At 49.9% G+C, this 23990-nt stretch overlaps 1 protein-coding gene across 3 annotated transcripts in view; it reads left to right on the top strand.

The window, feature by feature from the left end:
- The window catches only part of NSUN7 (NOP2/Sun RNA methyltransferase family member 7), a 1148229-nt gene that overhangs the window by 892853 nt on the left and 231386 nt on the right, over positions 1-23990 (top strand). For all 3 annotated transcript variants that reach the window (XM_069201939.1, XM_069201936.1, XM_069201945.1), the window contains one exon: positions 11688-11811. In XM_069201939.1, coding sequence (XP_069058040.1) covers positions 11688-11811 — 124 coding nt within the window. The remainder of the gene's footprint in view (positions 1-11687; positions 11812-23990) is intronic.

Below are 23990 nucleotides of genomic sequence, written 5' to 3'. Positions count from 1 at the left end.
CATGGCCCCTCAGGGGTTTGAAGGAAAGTGGTCTTCCCCTCCATTATCACTCTTAACCTGGATGGATAAAGCAGCGAGTATTGGATCCCTTCTTCTCTTAGGGCCCTTTTAACTGCTAGGAATGAGGCTCGCTTGTTCTGAACATCTAAAGTGAAGTCCGGGAATAGCGTCACTTCTCCATTTGCTACTTTAAACGGGCCCATCTCTCTGGCCCTCTGCAGGAGAATGTCTGTCTTTGTAGTGCAGTAATTTGGCGATCACCACACGGGGAGGACTACCAGGGGCGAGAGGCCTTGACGGCACCCGGTGCGCTCGTTCCAGCATGTAGAAGGGGGTCAGACACCCCGGCGCCACTACCGTGCTTAACCATTTCTCTAGAAATTCCACCATATTCGCTCCTTCTGGGAGGCCCACCACACGCACGTTGTTCCTCCTGTTTCTCCCCTCTGCGTCCTCAGCCCTCTGTTCTAGTCGTGCCACTCTGTCTGTGAGGGATGTCACCTCGGCCGTTAGGTCTTTCTGTTTTGGCACAATTTCTGCCAATGTGGACTACGTTTCTTTAACCCTGTCCACCAGTTTGTGGTGATCTGCCCTCACTAGACCTCCTTCGACTGCGACCTGATTGATGTCGTGCTGTAATGTTGTTTTTGTATCTTCGATCGCCCCTAGTATTTTGTCTAGGGTATCCTGCACTTTAATTTGTGATTGGCCCTGTGCGTCCACTTCTTTGTGCCCCGATGGCGCTGCGGTGTCCATGGTTCTGCTCTTGTGTCGATTCTTGGGGGACGTTGAGCAAATAAGGGGTCGCACCCCCAGAGCAAGGCAGGGGTTAGAATGTTATTGCATACTTTCCTCCCTCTGTGGCCCTGAGTCCGGTCCGCCGCAGGCCACACCGCAGCCCCCGGGTCGGTTCCGGCAGGCCCTCCAGGTACCACACCGGCTATCGCCAGGTTCCAGCAAATCCACAATGTGTACTGCAGGGTTTGGGGGTCCTTGCTGCTGGTCCCTGGCGGTTCGCCACTCTCTCCAGTCCTGGTCGTCACACCCGTTCCTCTATGTGCTGCGTGTCAGGGGCTGGGCCCCTCAGGGTCTCAACGAGGTGTCCAGAGGTCGCCCCCTCGATAGACCAGGGGGTCCCTCTGGGGGTCCGTTCAGTCTCAGCGGGGCACCGTGGGTCACCGCTCAGCCGCACCCCCTCCTTGTGTCTCTATTGCCTCTTCGGCGTCATCTCTGTAATGCTGACGCCCTGTCCAGGTGCGCTCCACCACCACTTGGGCACCCAGCCCCCTCAGGCACATAAGCCGCTATGTCACTCACCCGGGGGTTGTTGGAGCCCCCCACCGTCAGGGGAGCTCACCGCTCTCCCTTGCCAGGTGGACTATATCTTGCTCCTTTTGCACCGCCTTGGTTGCTCACTTGTGGACTTAGGAGTCGGTCGGGCCCCACCCGCGATTCCGAGCTCCACACCGCATGTCGCTGCATTCCCTCGTCGACTCCAGGTTGGTCGGAAGGTCGGCCTAACCCCGATCCCGGGGTCACGCCCCCTGCTTGGCGACCACTGCCTCCAGCGGCATCCGCCTGGTATAACTGCGGGCCGGCCTTCGCCCAACTCGGGCCGCGCCCGCTCTCCTTGTCGCGGCCTCCTGCAACCCAGCGAGGCCCAGTCTTACGGGGTTCCCCGGCCGCCAGGGCTTTTCCGAGGGCCCCGGTCGGCAGGGCCCACTGCCGTTCGTCCCTTTACTCCCTCAGGCTGCGGCACCAGCGGCCAGACCCTATTCAGGCCTCCGGCGGCTCGCTCAGCCGACCGCTCCAATTCCACGGCGGCTCGCATCACCACGCAAGATCCTGGCTCCGGCCGAGGGGTGGGCCGCCGGCTCCTTTCCTCGCCTGCTCGGCCGGCTCAGCCCGGAGCCACGTCTCAGGGTCGGGATGGGGGCTCCGCAGCTCCAAGAGCGCTCCCCCAGGTCACCACCTCTGCCTCGACACTGGTCGGCCCGGGGATGGCACAATTTTGCCCGGATAATTGTAGGGCCCTCCGGAGCAAGGGGATTAAGTGTGCGCCATCTTTGGATCCTTGGCCCATATAGAACATCTGTAATGTTAATATTTTCAAGGCATGCTGTGCATTTTTGACCAGAGCACACAGGCTCCTCTTTGATAAATGCTAAATACAATGCATACTTAGTTGTAAAGTTGTGTGACCAGCTAACCAAAGAAAAGTAGATGAGGAAATAAATATGAAATAAGTGCAGAGCTAAGAAGAGTTTGCAAGGAAATAATTCTCCAATAAGTAGTCAGTTCTTTAAATTCTAACATACCAGTATTCATTTGTGACTCACTCTGGGCAGTCACTCAGTAAGATTAAATCTTCCTTTCATTCAGGAACCTGATAACATTTGTATGAGGCACTTTTGAGAATTGTACTCCACCTCTGCTGTATTTCCCAACTTACAATCCCTCCTTTCAAAGCCTATTCCTTCACCATGGATCGTTGAGTCCATATGTCTTTAAGTTATTGGCTCACGGTCCTGTACACAAAATGCAGCAGGAGCAGCAAGGTGGCACTAATTACATTTGGATGGGACCAGAACTCTACAGAATGTTATTTGGGGGTATTGACCAGTATAAATCTGAAATGTTTTCATTGGTCATATGAATGAGAGTAACATGGTGATCCTAGTTGTAGACAATGCAACTGCATTGGAGGCAGAATGGAGAAAGGGCTGATACACTTGCTACTTCCTGGAAATACAGGGGCTTCAGACTGAACTTAGACTTCACATTATGGAACCAAAGGAGAAGTTCAAGATGTTGAGCCTTGCAGAAGTACTGCTGGCTTTAAACTGCAAGGATTGGACGGTGTCTCCATATCTGAAAAATGCATGTTTTTTTTTACTACTCCTGCAGTTCCACAAGGAGTATCTCCTTTCTGTGGTGGAACAAGACTACTTCCAGTTCACTGTCCTGCCTTTTGGCCTCACATCAACCACTAAAGCTTTCATACAGTTCATATCAGCAGTTGTAGCTCATTGTTGCAGGTCAGGGATATATGTATTCCTGTACCACAAGAATTGGATGGGGAGCTCACGTCAGATAGTCTCAAACCACCTGCACAAAAATATACCAGTGTGTCCCACCCTGGGGTTGTCCATTAACAAGGCTAAGACTTACCTTCAACCTATGCAGTGGCTCCCTTTACAGGTCTTTGGCATGGTCACTTAGAAGGCCTTTCCGTCCCTTCCATGAGTCTGGGACTTTCAGGCTCCCTTCGAGCCTCTCTACTGCTGTACTTTGAGACTCAGCTCATCGTTCTGCTCATTGTATCTGTGAGCTGCAGGCCTTGGTAGTTGCACTTCTGTAATCTGCCTTTTTCTCTACAAACTGGTACTTAGGACCCGTGCATCCATTCTTACGAAAATTGTGTCACATTTCCATGTGGGGCAGTCCATCATCCATCTAAAAAGGAGGAGAGGATAACTGGTTGTACCCACCATTGTCCCTTAGCTTCTATATTGATAGGACTAAGAAGCATTGTGAGAATGATCAACTGTTTTCTGGATTTGCTGGTCTGAAGAAAGCAAAGGATGCCCATAAATACATCTTATCGTGATGGATTGTCCTCTACATTAAACTTTGTTATGCCTTGGCGAAAAGGATCGTTTTGAGAGTCTTTGAGGTCATCCAATAACAAATAAAGCTACTGCTATGGTCCAGGCTTGGGGTGTTCCTGTCCAGGACACCTTCCAGGTAGCCACATGGACATTTGTCCATGGTTTCACCAAACACTGTTGTTTTCTCAAGTCAGTAGATAGGGGCATTTTGCCCCCTGGATCTTAAAGGGCCTCTTGGTTTAAGTCAGATCCTCAAACACACTTCCTTGGGGATGGCATTACTTTTGTACTGATTCACAGTCAGTCAATTAACAATTTGTCTAGTGCTGCTTATCACCCATGGGGTCTCGAGGCGCTGTTGAAGGGGAGCTGGTCGGTCAAAGAGGCAGGTCTTGAGGTCCTTCTTGAACTGATTCAACGAGAGGGCCTTCCTGAAGTGGCAAGGTAGCGTGTTCCAAGTCTGTGCTGCGAGGTAGGAGAAGGATCTGACTCCCACAGTGCTCTTCCTCATTCTAGAGTGGCGATGAGGGCGAGTTGAGAAGATCAGAGTTGTCTGTCGGGAGTGTAGAAAGATAGGCGGTGGTTGAGGTAGGCCAGTCTGATGATGTGCAGAGCCTTGTAGGCGTAAGTCAGGAACTTGAAGGTGATGCATTGGTTGATAGGTAGCCAGTGCAGGTCTCTAAGGAGGGCGGAGATGTGGCTGTGGTGGGGGATGTCTAGGATGAGTCTGGCTGCTGCATTCTTAATTCTCTAGAGTCTTGTTTGGAGCTTCTTTGTGATTCCATCATTCACAGGATGAGGAATCTGTGATTAGAAATATCCATCGAAAGAACACGTTACATACCTACAGTAATTCTCTTTCTGGAGGATAATCTGTCTTACAGCAATTTTTCCCCTCCCACCTGCTGTCCGAAACCCCACAAACTCACCACCCGACCCCCTAATCGGACCCCCTCTCATTCAGTGGACTGGGCTTTTAGGGGTAATAAGTTAGTTTATGATCTCTTTCAGACAAATTCAATCTTGTCAGCCACATTACACTTCAAAGTGAATTTTTAAAAAATAGGAGGAAACTAATGTGTGCACACAGGTGTGGCATCTATATGTAGCTAAGTGTCGCCATTTTAGAAGGTGGGCAGATGGCATGACCTTCTGGCATGCAGGAGTTTTTGCAAGTGTTCCCAACACCAGTCTGGTGGCTGGGGAGATTCACAAGGTGAGCAATCTGCAATTAAATAGAGTATCCACCAGACAGAGCATTACTGAAAGTAAGTATCTTATTCTTCAAGAGCCTTTCTAAAAGTACTTACTCAATAGCTATGTTGAGTTTCATCCTATCCTTTCAGTGGTATCCAGCTTATTCATGTTTAAAATCAATTTGTGTGATAATGCATTTTTATTACTTTACTGCCTTACATTGTACTTAATATTTCCTGCATCACTATTAATTCTTACAGGGTTAGGGCCTGAGATCAACAAGACCATAGACAAATGCACCACGAGCACCTTAGGGAAACTGACTTTTTCTGCTTGTGAGTACTTGAATGGATTATCGAGAAAGCTCATGATATTAGATGCAGTGGAAGTTCATCTGCTTACCTTTCACACTTTTAAGTTAAGTCCAGCAATTTGACTATCAAACCATGATTTTTGCATAGGTGTACGATGGATTGCTTTCTCCTCCAACCACCACCTTTTTGCTTATGTAAGAAGTGTAGACATAGGCTAAAACGCCTACCTCTGTCTCCAGTAGCAGACTGGCATGTACAGTATACCACATTTTGAAGTGTGGTAATCATCCCACCACTCCCCCTCCCCATTTCAGAATGTTCTCATCTACTGAATTCTGACAGAAAAAACAGGTAGTTCATGTTAAAAACTGAAAGGTACCTTTAACTATGACAATGAACTATAACCAGTATGTTCAGATTATACTAAGCACTTTTATATACATACAATGATCTCTCAAAAAGTATTTGTGCTGACCTGGTCAGTGCATTGCTGGTGCCCCAAATGCGTGCTAAAGGCAAGCCCGTCTGCCCCGTCTGCGCCTGGACCGCGCCCAGCACCAGAACCCATGGCTCCTGTCCCCTCCCTACCACCACCACGCACTTCTTCACTATGACCCGCCACCCTCCGAGCCCTCAACAGCGGCCACTCTCCTACCTGCCTTCAAGCCTCCCCGCAGACCACCCGCGAACCGTTCTCTCGCCAGAACTGCACCTTCACCAGCCTCCCTGCCAACGACCCACCCACCAAGGCAGGACGCAACCCTCTCAGATGTATCATCCTCAACACCTGCTCTGTCCACAAGCACGCAGTAGAACTATGGAATCTACTCGACTCAGCCTCCCCAGATGTCGCCTTCCTGACCAAGACCTAGATTAACCCCTCCTCAGCGCCTGGCATCGCCATAGCCATCCTGGACGGCTACAAGATCACCCGCATGAACCGCTCCAACAAATCAGGAGGAGGCATCGCCATCATCCACAAGAACACCCTCAAGATCACGACCAACACCGAAGACACCCTCAGCACGGCCGAACACCTGCAATTCCAAATCCACATTGACCCAAACACCACCCTCCGAGGGACTCTCATCTACAGGCCCCCCGGCCCAAGGAAGCAGTTCAGCGACTCCATTACTGACATCAGCACGCACGCTCTCGCATCCACTGACTACATACTCCTCAGAGACTTAAACTTCTACCTCGAGAATATCAACGACAACAACACCGCCATCATCCTCGACAACCTCTCCAACCTCGACCTCAAACAGCTCGTCACGACACCAACCCACTGCGCAGGACACACACTTGACCCTATTTTCTCCACCAGCAATCACGTCTCTTTCAGCCTCACCACCGAACTCCACTGGACGGACCACCGCTGCATCCACTTCTCCTTCAAGAAACCCACACCACACCACCACCCACAACAGATCCCCCACCACAGTTGGAACAAGGTCACTGAAGACCAACTTAGCACGATCCTCTCCCAGAACCCACCCGTCGCCACCACCGACACTGATGCAGCTACCCGCAACTTCAGGCAATGGGTCAACACCTGTGCCAATACTCTCGTCCCCATCAAGAATCCCTCCAACAGACGCACCAACAAAAAAGGCCTTCTGGTTTACCGCTGACCTCCACGAGTCTAAGCAAAGCTGCCGAAGACTTGAAAGAAAGTGGCTCCAAGACCAGACTCTGGACAACCTCACAGCCTTCAAAAACACCATCTGCAGACACCACCAACTCATCCAAGTCACCAAGATAACCGCCTTCAAAGACCAAATCAACAACGCACACAGCCACAAGGAGCTCTTCAACGTCATAAAGGAGCTCTCCAACCCCAGCTCCAGCGCCAACGACATCCCGCCATCCCAAGACCTCTGTGACTCCCTAGCCTCCGACTTCCACCGCAAGATTGCTGACATCCACAAAAGCTTCAGCTCCCAGACCCCACGGCAACCACCAACACCACAGATTCACCTCCGACCAAACTCCTGCTCTCCAGGACCCCGGTCAACGACAACAACACCATCGAAATCATGAACACCATCCACTCCGGCTCTCCACCTGACCCCTGCCCTCACCACATCCTCAACAAAGCAAGCTCTGTCATCGCACCCCAACTACAGAAGATCATCAACTGCTCCTTTGAGTTCGCCACCTTCTCGGAGAGCTGGAAACACACCGAGATCAATGACCTCCTCAAAAAACCCAAGGCAAACCCAAAGGACCTCAAGAACTTATGGCTCATCTCCCTGCTCCCCTTCGAGAAGGCTGTCAACAGACAACTAACCCGCTTCCTCGAGGAGGACCGCACTCTGGACCCTTCCCAATCTGGATTCCACAGCAACCAGAGCACCGAAACCGCCCTCATAGCCGCCACCGACGACATCAGAACCATACGGGACATCGGCGAAGCCACGGCCCTCATCCTCCTAGACCTCTTGGCCGCGTTCAACACCGTCTGGCACCACACCCTATGCGCACACCTCAGCAATGCTGGAATCCGCGACCGAGCCCTGGACTGGGTCACCTTCTTTCTCACTGGCAGAACCCAGAGAGTCCGCCTCCCCACCCCATTCCACTCTGAGGCCACCAAAATCATCTGTGGCGTACCACAGGATGCGTCCCTCAGCCCGACCCTCTTCAGCGTCTACATGGCCCTGCTCACTAACATCACCCGATCCCACAACCTCAACATCATCTCATACGCTGACGAGGCTGATCCTCTCCCTCACCAAGGGCTCCACCAAGACCTACCTCCACGAAGGAATGAAGGCCATTGCTGAATGGATGAAGAGCAGCTGCCTCATACTCAATTCCGACAAGACGGAAGTCCTCATCTTCGGCTCCACCCCCTCCGCATGGGATGACTCCTGATGGCCTGCCACTCTCGGAGCCACTCAGACTCCCACCGACCACGCATGCAACCTAGGATTCATCTTGGACCCCTCACTATTCAGGACCCAGCAAGTCAACGCCCTCTCCTCCTCCTGTTTCAACACTCTCTGTATGCACTGAAAGATCTACAAATGGATACCCATTGAAACCAGAAGAACAGTCACCCAAAGCCCTCGTAAGCAGCAAGCTGGACTACGGCAATGCCCTCTACGTAAGAACCACGGCCAAACTCCAGAAGAGGCTGCAACACATCCAGAACTCCTCCGCATGCCTCATCCTGGACATCCCCCGCCACTGCCATATCACAGATCACCTGAAAAACCTGCAATGGCTCCCAGTCAACAAGAGAATCACCTTCTAATTCCTCACCCACGCTCACAAAGCACTGTACAAACACCGGACCAGAATACCTCAACAGACGACTCTCCTCCTACACCCCGACCCGGCATCTCCGCTCCGCTGACCTCTCCCTCGCAACCGTCCCACACGTCCGCAGAACTACAACTGGCCGTAGATCATTCTCGCACCTCGCCGCCAAAACGTGGAACACTCTTCCCACCCACCTGCACCAGACCAAAGACCTCCTTACCTTCAGGAAACTTCTCAAGACCTGGCTGTTCGAGCAGTAGCAGCAACCCCAGCCCCTTCCCCCCCTCCCCTCCTCAGCACCTTGAGACTCTCACAGGTGAGTAGTGCACTTTACAAATTCCTGATTGATTGATTGTATACACACACACACACAGTAATATAGTGAAAATACGACAAAAGTAGTCCACACCAGTTTAGAAAAAAAGCCATTATTTATGTGAATAAAACAAGACCAAAACGACAAAAGTCCAAAATACGCCAGCAAAGATACAAATATTCAAAGATTAAATCCCAATAAAGCGCTTAAAAACACAATAGCTCCAACTGGGACCATCACGATGTCTTGACGGAGTCGCTCCCAACAGTCTGATGCCACTCGCGAGGGGATGCGGGCCGATCACGCAGTCACACTGACACCAGGAACAGTACTTTTGAAAACGATGAGGAAACGGAGACGTTGCACGACAGGAGGTGAGTTGTTGCTAGAGCTGGTGCGGCGTTGATTCCTTACTGCTACCAGGAAGGTGAGGCGTTGGTTCCTCACTGCTAGGCAGAGGAGGTGATGTGTTGGTTCTGTACGGTGGCAGGGGAGGTGATTGGGGCGTCGGTGGCGAGGCTTTGGTTCCTTACGATCCAGCTAGGTCGATGAATCCAGAAGGTCAATACATGAGTCGTCAACTTCACGGTGTCTCAATCACACCACAGGACTACAGGTGCTGCAGTGGAGTCGGGTGTCTCAGACATTCTGGACACTGCACTCAGGACTCACGCTGTGGTGGGGCTTTGGAGGCGATGCAGTGGTGTAGGGCCTGCGGCATCAGTTGCAGTCTTTGCACTCAGCGGGAACCACGGCGCTGATGCAGGCAGTGGTGCAGAGTTGGACAGCGGCACCAGTTCTGAAATCACTCTGAAGTCGATGTACTTGGTTTCTTCTTCGTTACACCAGAATTCACTCCCAAGGACCCAGGAACTGGGTTTGTCACCACTAGTTTGGACTCTCAGCAAGAGAGCCCATGTACTGGCAGATGAAGTCTTTGATGTTCCTTAGACTTCTAACATGAGACAAGCTCAGTCCAAGCCCTTGGAGAACCTTTAGAAGCAGGATGTAGAAAGCAAAGGCCAGTCCTTTCACTCACAGAAGCAAGAAGCAGCAGGCCAGCACTCTGAAGCAACAGGCAGAATGGTAGTCCTTCCTACAGCACCTAGCTCTTCTTCCTGGCAGAATGTCCTCAGTCCAGAAGTGTTCTAAAGTTGTGTGGTCTCAGAGGTCCAATAATTATACTCATTTCTGCCTTTGAAGTAGGCAAACTTCAAAGGGAAGTCTTTGTAGTGCACAATTCCCTGCGTATCCTCCCCTGGCCCCAGACACTCTCCAGGGGGTTGGAGGCTGCTTTGTGTAAGGACAGACACAGCCTTATTCTGATGCAAGTGTCAGCTCCTCCCACCACTCTAGCTCAGGAAGACCCATCAGGATATGCACTGCATACGTCAGCTCCCTTTATGCAACTGTCTAGAGTGAATTCACAAACATCCCATCTGCCATCCTGACCAAGACGTGTATTCCACAGCCAGGCAGTGGCACAGAATGGTTAAGCAAGAAAATGAACACTTTCTAAAAGTGGCATTGTCAAACATACAATTCAAAAACCAACTTCACCAAAATATGTATTTTTAAATTGTGAGCTCAGAGACCCCAGACTCCATATCTCAGTCTGTTCCTAATAGGAAATTACACTTAAAAGACATTTCCCTATGGGAGAGATAGGCCTTGCAGTAATGAAAACTGAATTTAGCAGTATTTCACTATCAGGACATGTGAAACACACCTACCTTTTAAATACATGCACCCTACCGGTGGGGCTACCTTTGGCCTACCTTTGGGGTTAATTACATGTAGTAGAAGGGAAGGTTTGGGTCTGGCAAGAGGATGCACTTGCCAGGTCAAGCTGGCAGTTTAAACCTGCACACACAGAGACAGTGGCAGGTCTTTGAGATGTTTACAGGGCTACTGACATGGGTAGCACAATCAGTGCTGGAGGCCCTCTAGGAGCATTTGCTTTATAGGCCATGGGCACACACTGTACACTATACAAGGGACTTACTAGTAAATCAAATGTCAGTCATGGATAAACCAGTCACCAATACCATTTAGACAGAGAACACTTGCCACTTAGCACTGGTCAGCAATGGTAAAGGACCCAGAGTCTAAAAAGCCAGCAAAAATAAAATTCGGCACAATGTCAAAAAAAACAGGAGGTCCAAAACCAAAAAGACAGGGAAACCTCTGCAAAAAGGGCCATTTCCAACAATGATTAATACATCCAACAAATGTTAGAGGGATATCATCATCAAATGTATTGTCCTAACAATCACAATGGGTGCTCTACAGTTAAAGCTATGTTTATTGCAGTGTTCGGGAGATTCAATAGCCATTTAACAGACCACCTCCACAAATTGAAGACAAATGAAAAGATGAATTTTCCAAGTTGATAAAGTGCTGGCAAACCACGTACCGCACCCTTTAAAAGATGTAAAAAATATTTCCAGCTAAATTAAGGGAGATGAATTTGGGAAAAGAGTGGGCACTATGTAACTTGTGGCTGAATGTAACGGTTGGGAGGGAAGAACTCATGGAGGGATCAATAGATACCACTGGGTTGAGTGTCAGATAAAACCTGGGATGTTGAATGAGGAACAAAAGTCTAATTTGCATTTTTTCAGAAAAGCTCGGTTTGAAATGAGACCAAGAACACAAACTGCAACAAAAGGGGATGAGGTAACATAGGTGAAGCGTGTAATGTTTATTGATGCTGAAATTGTACACTGCAAGTTTTTGGTTAGATCATGTGTCTATGCTTAATTCTTGTTAACAGATGATAAGGAGAAGCGTTTATTAATGTCCATTAATATATGTGTAAAGGCTGGAATATTTTGCCAGGTATAAAATGTTTTGACACATTGAAAAATATCTTAAGGCAGAAACATGTGTTTACATGAAATATTTGTCTTGAGTCTGGGGATACTTGTGTATTTTTCACAAATTAATAAAGTTCATTTAGCGTATCTTTTTTCTCAGGCTTAGTCCTCCTGTTGTTCCCTTATGCTACTCATCAGAAATGATCTCTGCTTCAAATAAATTCTTCAAAGTCGAACCATCAGATATTTCAAATGGTTGTTTCCTTGCTGTTCTAACAAGGGAGGTAAGCTTCTGTCTGAGGCCTCAAAACGTATCTGATAATCAAAATAATTTTTGTGATATACTAATTTGTTGCTCTGATGTTTGTATGGCAACTGCCAAGGGATGTTTTGTAACAGAACTAGTAAAATTAGATAATCAAGTTTTAATTTTTAAATTAGATAAAGATACATTTGACTACAAATTTAGTAAACAAACAATTTGCATAAATAAAATATTTTTACAACAAAAAAATAAAATGCTCTTGAGAAGACACTTAATACAAAATCTGATAAGAATTGTTAATCACGACCATGGTGCATTTGAATCATTAATTATAATTACAATAGCACAGACTGTATTATTATATCCTGTAAGCATAGCTAGTAAGCAGTTATCAAAGGGTTTCTATTATCTTCAACATATTTTTTTAATGTTTTCACAAATTCAGTAAAGCAGGACAAACATAGAGTAAGTGGAATTCTGGTGCTGATTTGAATTACATTGGCAAACATTTAACAAATTGATAAAATGCTCCAGTCCTGATTATATTGTATTTAAATATAAAGCATAAGCATTTATCTTGTTCTACAGTATTGGATTTTTCATAGATTCACCTACTTGAATCATTCCCCGTCGTCAAAGTGGAAGTCCCACAGTGACATTAAATAGCAGTATAGAGAAAGTTTACATATCAATACATTGTTAAAGTACATTCACTTTCACAGCTTATTCACGTCATTACAAAAGACCCGAAGTTCAGCCAATCAGACAACAGCACCCCCTGGAACCCTCAGCACAGAAGCTCCAGTCTCTAAGATTTTCCACAGCATGTCTTGTGAAGGGAGTCTCCCTGAGCTTTGCTCAGTTTTCTTCAATGCAACTTCTGGAAATGATTAATCTTGATTCCATAATGTCTGAAACATCAAAGAAAGGTCCCTTCAGACCCTGCAAGACATGTGTAAAGATAAGGTTCATGTGGATGACCGACATAAGGACCGTCTCTACTGCCTCTACCGCAGCATAATGTAAAGGATTGTAAAGTTTGCTGCCCTTTTTGTCCAAAACCTTGATGGACAGGGAGGGGAGGCTTTTTTTGTGGCTACAAAAAGCAAAGATGCAAAAACCTACATCTCCGGAGGAAGAAAGTGACACCTCTGCCAGGTCTCACAAAAAGGAATGGTCCCATGACCTGGGGACCTCTGAGGAAAGCAGAAAGGCCCTTAAAGTTTCCCATCATGGGTCCCTCAGAATCTCATAATAAGGAGAAAAGGACTCAAATCTCTTCACGATCTGCCTCCTCTGAGCCAATCTACCAGAGCTGGAGATTGCCCACATACATCCTCCTCAGAACCGTTGACAAAGAGGCCTACAAGTCATCCAAAAGCCCTGCAATGGCAACTTAACTGTCGACAGATTGTCGTTGATGACGACTACAACGACGGTCACTAATGTCTCATTGATGAGACTGTCGACAATGATGACGAAGCCTCCGAGACACCAATCCTGTCAAAGATTTCCTCTTCTACGAAGACTCTACTGACTACTACCTTGCTGCCGTCGACGATGACCCTGCTGACAAATTCTATGACTATGACGCCACGGCAGCCAGTGACACCATTGTCTAGCACTATCACCTCGATGGCACCATCATGGACAATAAAAAATGCTACAACTTTCCTAAGACCTCAGAATACCTCTCCAAGTAAAGTCTCTCCTTTTCCGAGCCACTTTTTTTTTTTTTTTAAACCTTTTTTTAATTTATTTTTTCTATTGAAAAACTGCAAACCAACATAAAGATACAACACAGTGCAGGTTACAGCAGAGCAAGATGCCTCCGATGTATAATGATGCCCGAAGGGCGCACACAGCAGTGTTTCGTTAGTGAAGACATAACCACAACACTAATCCCATCCTCGATCCCGTAGACCCGCCCCACATCCTGATGAGACCAGACATTAGATAACATAAGCATGTAGAGATATATCAACTCCATAGTCGGTCGTCACGAGTTCAGAGAGGGAGAGTATGTATCCCCATCCCCCTCTGCCCCATTGCTACTTACAGAACCTACTTCGTCCTCATCAGTGACCCGTTCCAAGAGTGCACCCCAAGCAGCCACATCAGCAAGTGTTCTCTCATTGCTGCCTGTTATGCGCATATGTTGCTCCTCCACCGCCCCCCCACTCCAGCAGATCCCGCAGCCAGGCAGAAGTCACAGGGGTCCGCGCGCTCATCCAACCAATCGCTACTCTACGCTTGGCCAATACTAACGCAAGCTGCACCATCCTGTAGACAACCCCTCTACCCCGGGGCCTAAGCACCACTCCCGGAAGACAAGACAACGGGGTTGCCTCCAATTCAAGCTCAGTAGCCTCCGCAATCGCCGCTATCACTTCCTGCCAGAATACATGAACAGCACTACAGGACCAAGCCATATGCAGAAATGAAGCACCAAGCTCACCACAACGAGGACAGCAAGCCCCTCGACCTGGGTCTATCTTATTTAGTTTACTGGAAGTGATATATCTTCTGAGCACAAAGTTGAAATGAAAAAGTTTAAACCTGTGATTACATGATACTGTTCAGACCAATGATAAGGCCACATCCCAATCAGCGTCCTCAATGGGCAGCCCCAAATCAACTTCCCACGCCTTACGTCCCGCGCTGATCACACCTGGTTGATCCTCCCGTAGTGCCTTATAGAACCGAGTGATCAGGTGTGTATCCTCGCCCCAATTAGAAGTCCGTTCAAAACCGAGGAGGCCTTAGGGGCAATCGGGAAACCGTCCCAGATTTCGCTGGTCACACTTTCAATTTTTGCATATCGCAGAAACTGGCCAGAGCCCAACTCAAACAGATCCTGAGCATCAGTGAATGAAAGAAATTCACCATTAGGGTACAGATCACCAACCATCCCACAACCACCCAACCTCCAGGCCTCTATAGACATTGTCCTTGCCGTATCCCGAAACGGAGACAGACCCCCATATCCTTAATTCCCTATCAAAGGGAGACCGTCGGAGTACCTGTTTCACCACCTGTTCCACCACCTGTTCCCAGATCCCAGCAGTAGTCCTCACCAGATATGGTGCGGCTGACCAGATCTGCCCCCAGACATGAGAATGTGCGCCAGAGACCGCCCATCGCACACACCAGCATACAACCTCTTTTCTCACTTATCAACCTCTGACATCCATTTTGCTGCACACTGCAGTTGCGCTGCATAATAATATCTGATGTTGTGGATCGCCACTCAGCATTATTATTATTGTACACATCCACAGAGTTAGCGACCCAGATACCCAAGTACCAGAAGCACTCAACTTCCCAGCGCAGCCCAACCCCAAGGAGCTCGACCTGAGGAACCCCAACAAGAGATCCCAAAGGGAACAGGAGTGATTTTTTCATATTGATCTTGAGACCAGAAACAGCCCCAAATACCTTTAGCCTCTGCAGCAGCGCCAGCACCGACATGCGAGGTTCCCGCACCCAGACCAATGCATCATCAGCATACATGGAAATTACGTGTGTGGCCCGACCCACCAGGATCCCCCACTGCACCATCTCCTCACAAAGCCAGATCGCCAAAGGCTCCATAGCCAGAGCAAACAGAAGAGGCGAGAGCGGGCATCAGAGCCGAGTGGCCAAAATCTTACAGAGTATCTTGACATCGCTGTTCAACATAGTTAGTGGTCGATACAAAGAGTGATCCGCAGCATCCTCCCACGGCTTCAGCAGCAAACACACTATACCTTGGCGCATAGTGTCTGGGAACTTACCACGCCCCTGCGTGTCCTCAAAAACTTCCAGCAATATCTTTCTAATTGTGGAGGAAAAAGCCTGATACAGCTCCACAGAAAAGCGGTCACTACCAGGGGTTTTGGATTTTGCCATTGCCGTCACTGCCTCTCCCACCTCTTCTACACTGATCAGGAGTTCAAACACGTTCCTGCTCTCCGGGTCTAACCTCGGCAACCGCATCTGCCGCAGAATCTGCCCGAGAAAATGCCCCACACCCCCTTCCAACGATACAGTGCCAGCCCTAGATACCCTTTGGAAATGGGACGCTAATTCCCGTAGAATGTCCCTACGCCCCGTGACGAGTACACCCTCAGTGTTCCTAATACCTAGTATCGGCAGAGCCTCCACTTCCCGTTTCAGGATCCACGCTAAGAGTTTGCCTGAGTTGTCGCCTTCTCGATGCAACTGCTGCCTATACCCTCTCAATGTTGTTCTACTTAGTGTATCCCAACATGCATTAACCTCCTTGTGTAACCTGAGCTCCTCCTGCTTAACCGTGCTTGATTCGGGCAGCTGCAGCTGCACCTCCCCCAATGTCACCTCTAGGGCCATAAGATCCTGCTCCAACTGTCTGCGCATCCCTCCCACCATGCTTATGCACTCTCCCCAAATGACTGCCTTCATAGCCTCCCATTCCAAGCCACAAGATACAGTTGTGTTCCAATTTAAGCCCAGATATTGTTTAATGGCAGCACCTACTCGTTCCCGACATCCCTGATGAGTCAAAAAATCCGCAGGCATACGCCAACCTCGAGCTGTATGGGTGGCTGTCTCTCCCCATTGCAATTGCAGCCAAACTGGCACATGATCTGAAAAGAAACCGACCCAAATGAGTAACATCCAGGACCTGCGAGCTGTCAAGGCCACCCAACAGAAACCTGTCCAGTCGACAATAAGTATCATGTGTTCTGGAGTGACAAGTATATTCCTTACCTTCAGGGTGTCGTTCCCTCCAACCGTCCCAGAGACCCAAGTGTACAATCACATCTCTAAGAGATTGTGACATCAGTGGTTTGGTTCCCAACTTTGGCGATCCAACTCCCCATTTATCACACAGTTACAGTCCCCAGCCCATACCAGGGGCTTGCCCACGCTGTCCCAAGATCTCAGGTATTCTGGAGTAGAAGGAGGAATCATCTGTGTTAGGAGCATATATATTAAGGATCACAATGGGTAGACCATCCAACATGCCCTCCACCAGGACATAGTGACCCTCCACATCCACCTCACTGTATACATGGGTAAAGGGAACCCCAGGGGCCACCCACACAGACATCCCCGTGCATAGGAAGAAAAGGAGGATGAAAACATCTGTCCCCGCCACTTCTTAGCCATTTTATGTGCTTCCTCGTCCGTCATGTGAGTCTCCTGAAGACAAGCAATATGAACCTTGTGCCTACGGAGGAACGAGTGCACCCTGTAGCATTTTGTATAACTTTTCAAGCCAGGGACATTCCAAGTCAGCATATTAATAAGATGACCCATGGCAATACAAAATGATGTCCCCACCCAGAGGACACGACCTGCCGTGCGTTACCACCCCCCCATGACGAAACAAAGGACAGCCTGCACACCCCGCTCCAATACCCGCACTGTTGAATAAACTGTAAACAGTAAAACAACCAAAACAGACCATACTGTAAGTGCAATCCATAAATGCTGCCAGGAACGCAGCCTAACCCCCAACTTACCATAACAATTGGCCTACCACAGCTGTAGAGTAACACCCCCTAACTCAACCCCCCGCACCCCCCCCCGGCATCAGATCACGAGAACACCCTGAACCTGAAATACAAAGTGCCGATAGCACCCCGGAGGGCCAGTCCTGCATCACCTCTTCAGCACTGAAAACAAGCAGCACCACTGCAAGAATAACAGTCAGGTTATCTCAGCATCCCCACCCTCTTCCAAGTTCTGCTCCAAAGCTGTGCCCCAACCGAGTCAGCAGGCACAACCGCCATTGTTCCATCTCACTGTATCTCAACCCTTTGGCAAGACTCCGCCAGCCACCCAGTACCATGTGATCTCCAGTCCGGGCTTTCCGATCCAGAGGCCCGTCGGGCTATGCCTCCAGATACCTCCGGTCTACCGGGAGCCACCTTTTCCCGTATCTCCAACCATCGCCACACCTCCTCTGGGCGCTCAAAAAAGTGTGATTTGGTGCCCGACAAGCCCTTCAAATGTGCTGGATACAGGAGCATGTATCTAATGCTCATGGCTCGGAGCTTCGCCTTGACCTCCATGAACCCTTTACGAGAGTTCTGCACCTTATTGGTGTAATCAGGATAAATTGAGATCTTGCAGTTCTCATATAACGACTTACCTGGCTCCCGTGCAGCGCGTAGAATACAGTCCCGGTCCTTGTAGTTAAGCAAGCGGGCAATAATGGCCCTAGGCGGGGCACCAGGCAGAGGAGGCGCGACAAGGGCCCTATGGGCACGCTCCACCACAAAGACTCAAGATAGCCCAGTTGGCTGCAGCACGTCCTTGATCCAGTTCTCAACAAAGGATTCCGTGGCAGACCCCTCCGCATGCTCCGGAAAGCCCAGCAAATCTGACATTGTTCCGCCGGGACCTCCCTTCCGCATCCTCCAGCCGCACCTCCAGCCGTCCCACTGTGGAGGTGGCTTGCGTCATTTGCGTTCGCAGCGTTCCCCTCTCTGGACTGTAGCTCCGCAATGGAACCCTCCGCAACCTTCACCCTGTCGGACACCTTTCGAAGGTCCGCTCTCAGCAGATTTACCCTCCAGTGCAACTCGGGAGCCCTGAATGGCCGCAAGTAGCTCTGGCTCTCCAGCGTTCAGCGATGTACAGACTGCATCTCCACTCACCTCCAATATCGATGTTCGCTGTGGAGAACCACAGGGGTAGTATACTGTTCCATAGTGTTGTCCTGTGAAGCATCCGTCTGTTTGTGACGCCCCATGTTGTTCCAGCAAGGCCCAAATGCAACTGACCGCCTCCTGCAGAGTCCTGACAACGAAGCACCACAAAAACAGTATCCGCAGCACTCCACTCCTTTAAAGTTCACTGTCCAGCCAAGCAAGAAGATCAGATGGCCACAAGTCCCTCCAGCAGCCGTGAATCAAATAGGTAACACTCACCAACAAGGTATGGACAATAGCACAGCGGAAGCCAAGGAAAGTGAAGAAACAGAGAAGCCGAGACACCTCTGCTAGGATGTCCCGGAGCACCTCCAGGAGCCCTCGCTGCAGCGCTCGTCGTCCAGCAGCGCGGTTCTGCAGGCCCAAATGCCCAGGATGGCAGCCTGTCACTCCAGGGCCCCAGAGGGGTGCTGCCGCTCACCTCCCAGCTCGGGCGGCTGTCCCCCAAGCCAGTGGCCACACAGGTCCCCGCAGGCGCAGCAGCACGACAAGCCACTGGGCCCACAGGCCAGCCCGGTAGCGAACCCAGGAAGCAGGCCTCATGTCCCAGCCCAGATCCTCACGTCGCCGTCACCACTGGTAGGCCGCCCTTCTAGCCACAGGTCCACCGACCACCCCTATACTAGCTGCAGCGGGCGTCCGCCACACCTCTGAAGCTGGCTTCTCAAGTAATCGGGGGGGTATCCACACCACTCCAGCCCCCCCGAGTCCACTCTGCGCACTACCGGCTCGGGAAAAGAGCCACGCGGCCCACACAGTTCCAGCGCCGCCCCAGTATCTGCGTCGGCGGGCCCTGAAAACAGGATCCAGTCACGCCCAGGTCCACCAGACGTCCTCTCGATCCGAAAGATCGGCTCTCCCAGCCCCGGGGAGCCTCAGGATCGCAGCAGGATTTCGTCGGGGACGGGAGAGCACAAGAAGCACGTCCCATCGGCCATATTCCTTGGCCACGCCCCTCTGAGCCACTTGTTAGACCCAGAATACTCAGAGGATGAGGGCCCTTTTGGAGCAACCCAAAGCTCATCAGGACTCCAAGTTAAATACCAGGATGATGAGGAAAAGGAGGAAGAAGAGCAATATTATGGCCAGTACTACCACCCATAAGCCAAGCAAAGACATTTTCAGCACTACCAAGACTACCTTGAACCGCCTCCCAGACAGGGTGATATTCAAGTGCTTCTGTCACTTTTTCAGGATTTACAGGCCATGCTGCAGGACTATCATAGAAGTTTCCCAGAACCTCTTCAAGAGCAGCTAGTGTCTTCACCGATATCTCCTGCAACTCCAAGGCCTAATCCTCCACTGATAACTCCCAGGATGACACCTGCTTCCAACATAGCAGCACCCTCAAGGGAAGACCCAACAGATGATGACAGGGAAGAAGGCGAGCTACTGAATACTCACCCACTCTGGGACAAATGGGATGATTATCTTATCCCCACTCAATTGCCTCCAACACCACATCCTCCAGATTCTCCTCTGGAGGTCGGGGTGGGGAGGGTGGTAGTTTATAATTTAATGGAACGGGCTGCAGCAAGATTTGATTGAACCATTTTGGTTACGCAGTTAGACTGCTTCCTGTATGACTTGAAGGAGCAGGCAAGAAAAGCTATTCTGGACATTCCAAATCATAACTATAGATGGGAAGAGGAGATCAAGCTAATGAAGAACCTGGCAACAGTGGCAGCAGTTGTACCATGTATTGATAAGAAATACAAGGCCCCAGAAGATTCCCCTGATTGTCGAACAGGACCTCCTAAACCAGATTCTGTGATATCACAAGCAGCACAGTGTTGGTCTAAAAATCTGACCACTTCCATCTCAACTCCGCTGGACGAGGAAGGTGGCCACTTAGACAACATAGGTAAGCGATTCCCCAACATGTCTGCCATCACAGTTTGTGCGGCCAATTTCCCTGGCAATCTTAAGCCTCTACGATAGGCAGATGTGGTCAGACATCAGTGATCTTATGGGTTCTAGTGCCTGAAGACAGGAAGTCAGAAGCAAGGAAGATCCTGCAAGAAGGTGAATGGGAGTCTTCTGAAATAATAGTCTGCGCGATGGACATAACCTCCACTGGCTTTCGGCAGCTGCCAAGAGCAGCAGTTTTACAATGTCAAGGCTGGCTCAAATCAACATGCTTCAGGCCAGAAGTCCATTTCAGTATTCTGGATATGGCATGTGATGGGGAAACACTGTTTGGAAAACACATTGATGATGTTCTGTTAGCCATCAAGACTGACTGATACGGTGAAATTCATTGGCACCTCACAATTTAGAAAGTTACCCTTTTGAGGGTACGCAGGAGAGGTTTTTCCTACCTAGAGGAGGATACCAACGCTTCCAGTAGTATCAGCCCTTCCAACCTTAGTATAGGTCTGCGTACCAACAACAGCCATACAGTTCACCACCCACAGTGGCATACACAAAACAGTGTTTCCGACATAAACAACACACCCAGTTTCCGGACGCCAGCCACAAGCAGTGACATCGATCAGGTGCCAGCTACCCCTGTTTCTTCCCATCCAGTGGATGCAAACATTTGAAATTGCCTCTACCAATGGCAAAACATAACTACAGAGAGATGGGTATTGCATCTTGTCTCTTATGGCTATACCCTGGAGTTTATCGAGAGACCACCAAACTTCCCACAAAGGGGAGAGCAAAGCCCTTGTCTTCACTTATTGAGAAACAAAGCCCTCATTGTGCTTGCCAAGGCCAGAAGGGCAAGTGTAAGGAAATGCCTCCTTGGCATGGTTACCCCCTGACTTTTTGCCTTTGCTGATGCCAAGTTATGATTTGAAAGTGTGCTGAGGCCTGCTAACCAGGCCCCAGCACCAGTGTTCTTTCCCTAAAACTGTACCTTTGTTTTCACAATTGGCACACCCTGGCATCCAGGTAAGTCCCTTGTAACTAGTACCCCTGGTACCAAGGACCCTGATGCCAGGGAAGGTCTCTAAGGGCTGCAGCATGTCTTATGCCACCCTGGGGACCCCTCACTCAGCACAGACACACTGCTTGCCAGCTTGTGTGTGCTGGTGGGGAGAAAATGACTAAGTCGACATGGCACTCCCCTCAGTGTGCCATGCCAATCTCACGCTGCCTATGGCATAGATAAGTCACCCCTCCAGCAGGCCTTACAGCCCTAAGGCAGGGTGCACTATACCATAGGTGAGGGCATAGGTGCATGAGCACTATGCCCCTACAGTGTCTAAGCAAAACCTTAGACATTGTAAGTGCAGGGTAGCCATAAGAGTATATGGTCTGGGAGTCTGTCATACACGAACTCCACAGCACCATAATGGCTACACTGAAAACTGGGAAGTTTGGTATCAAACTTCTCAGCACAATAAATGCACACTGATGCCAGTGTACATTTTATTGTGAAATACACCCCAGAGGGCATCTTAGAGATGCCCCCTGAAAACATACCCGACTTCCAGTGTGGGCTGACTAGTTTTGCCAGCCTGCCACACACCAGACATGTTGCTGGCCACATGGAAAGTGCCTTTGTCACTCTGTGGCTAGTAACAAAGGCTGTACTGGGTGGAGGTGCTTCTCACCTCCCCCTGCAGGAACTGTAACACCTGGCGGTGAGCCTCAAAGGCTCACCCCCTTTGTTACAGCGCCCCAGGGCACTCCAGCTAGTGGAGATGCCCGCCACCTACGGCCACGGCCCCACTTTTGGCGGCAAGGCTGGAGGAGATAATGAGAAAAACAAGGAGGGGTCACTGGCCAGTCAGGACAACCCCTAAGGTGTCCTGAGCTGAGGTGACTCTGACTTTTAGAAATCCCAATAGGATTAGGGATGTGCCCCCCTCCCCTCAGGGAGGAGGCACAAAGAGGGTGTAGCCACCCTAAGGGCTGGTAGCCATTGGCTACTAACCCCCCAGACCTAAACACACCCCTAAATTGAGTATTTAGGGGCCCCCAGAACCTAGGAAGATAGATTCCTGCAACCTGAAGACGAAGAAGGACTGCTGACCTGGAAGCCCTGCAGAGAAGACGGAGATACCAACTGCTTTGGCCCCAGCCCTGCCGGCCTGTCTCCCCACTTCAAGAAAAACTGCAACAGCGACGCGTCCCCCAGGGTCCAGCGACCTCTGAAGCCTCAGAGGACTACCCTGCATCTAAAAGGACCAAGAACTCCTGAGGACAGTGGCTCTGCTCCAAAGAAGAAACAACTTTGCAACAAAGAAACAACTTTTAAAGGACTGCACGTTTCCCGCCGGAGGCGTGAGACTTTCCACTCTGCACCCGACGCCCCCGGCTTGACCTGCGGAGAAACAATACTACAGGGAGGACTCCCCGGCGACTGCGACCCTGTGAGTAGCCAGAGTTGACCCCACTGAGCCCCCCCAGCAACGCCTGCAGAGGGAATCTAGAGGCTCCCCCTGACCGCGACTGCCTGCTTCTAAGAACCCGATGCCTGGTAAAGACACTGCACCCGCAGCCCCCAGGACCTGAAGGATCCAACCTCCAGTGCAGGAGCGACCCCCAGGTGGCCCTCTCCCTTGCCCAGGTGGTGGCTACCCCGAGGAGCCCCCCCCCCCTTGCCTGCCTGCTTTGCTGGCAATGATGTCCTCTGCAATCAATCTAGTCCCTCTGGCAAGCCTGAAGATGAGACATTTGTAGGAGGAGCTACAACACTGGTGGATTCAGGCAACAGGGTAATTCCACTATCTCATCAGTATCACACCAAGAATGATCAAAACACTAGGGTGGTGGTCCCAGATCTCTCATCTCTCAAAGAGCCTTACTTTTGCCTCTAGTACCCGACTTTGTCATAACTACAGACGCCTCCATAGAGGGCTGGGAAGACATATTCAAGGAAAATGGTCTACCCTACAAAAGACCATGCATATAAACCACCTGGAGCTCAAAGCGATCTTTCTCACCTTCAGAGCTTTTTTACCTCGCATAACAGGTTCTTCAGTGCTGGTGCACATAGACAATACAGCTAGCATGATATACATCAACAAGCAAGGGGGTACAAAATCAATGGCATTCTCCCATGAAGCCCAGAAACTATGGCCCTGGCTACCAACACACAACATTACTCTGAATCCCGAGCATATATCCGGAACAAACAACATCTTGGCGGACATGCTCAGCAGATCCAAGGACAGCTGCCATGATTGGGAATTGGACCAGAGGGAACTGGATCAAAGGTTTTGGCTTTAGGGAAAACCAGCACTGGATCTCTTTGCGACATATGAGAACAACAAATGCTGATTCTACACCAGTCGGCACCCGCTCCCAGGGTTGTGGTAAATGTCTTTTTGATCAGATGTCCAGGATCTACGTGTACTTTTTCCTTCCCATCCTCCGATACCGAAAGTTCTCAACAAGATGAAAGTGGAGCGGTGTTGCCCTAATCCTGATCGCTCCCAGATGGCCCAGCAATACACAGAGATTCTCCTCCTGTCGGAGTCCAAACCCATTCACCTTCCGAACACACAAACACTACTGATGATGAACCAGGGCCGAGTTCTACATCCAGACCCAGGCTCTC

This window comes from Pleurodeles waltl, chromosome 1_2, assembly GCF_031143425.1.
Source record: "Pleurodeles waltl isolate 20211129_DDA chromosome 1_2, aPleWal1.hap1.20221129, whole genome shotgun sequence".
Classification (NCBI taxonomy): Eukaryota; Metazoa; Chordata; class Amphibia; order Caudata; family Salamandridae; genus Pleurodeles; species Pleurodeles waltl.
The sequence above is the reverse complement of the archived record's forward strand: the minus strand, read 5'-3'. Positions and strand labels throughout refer to the sequence as shown.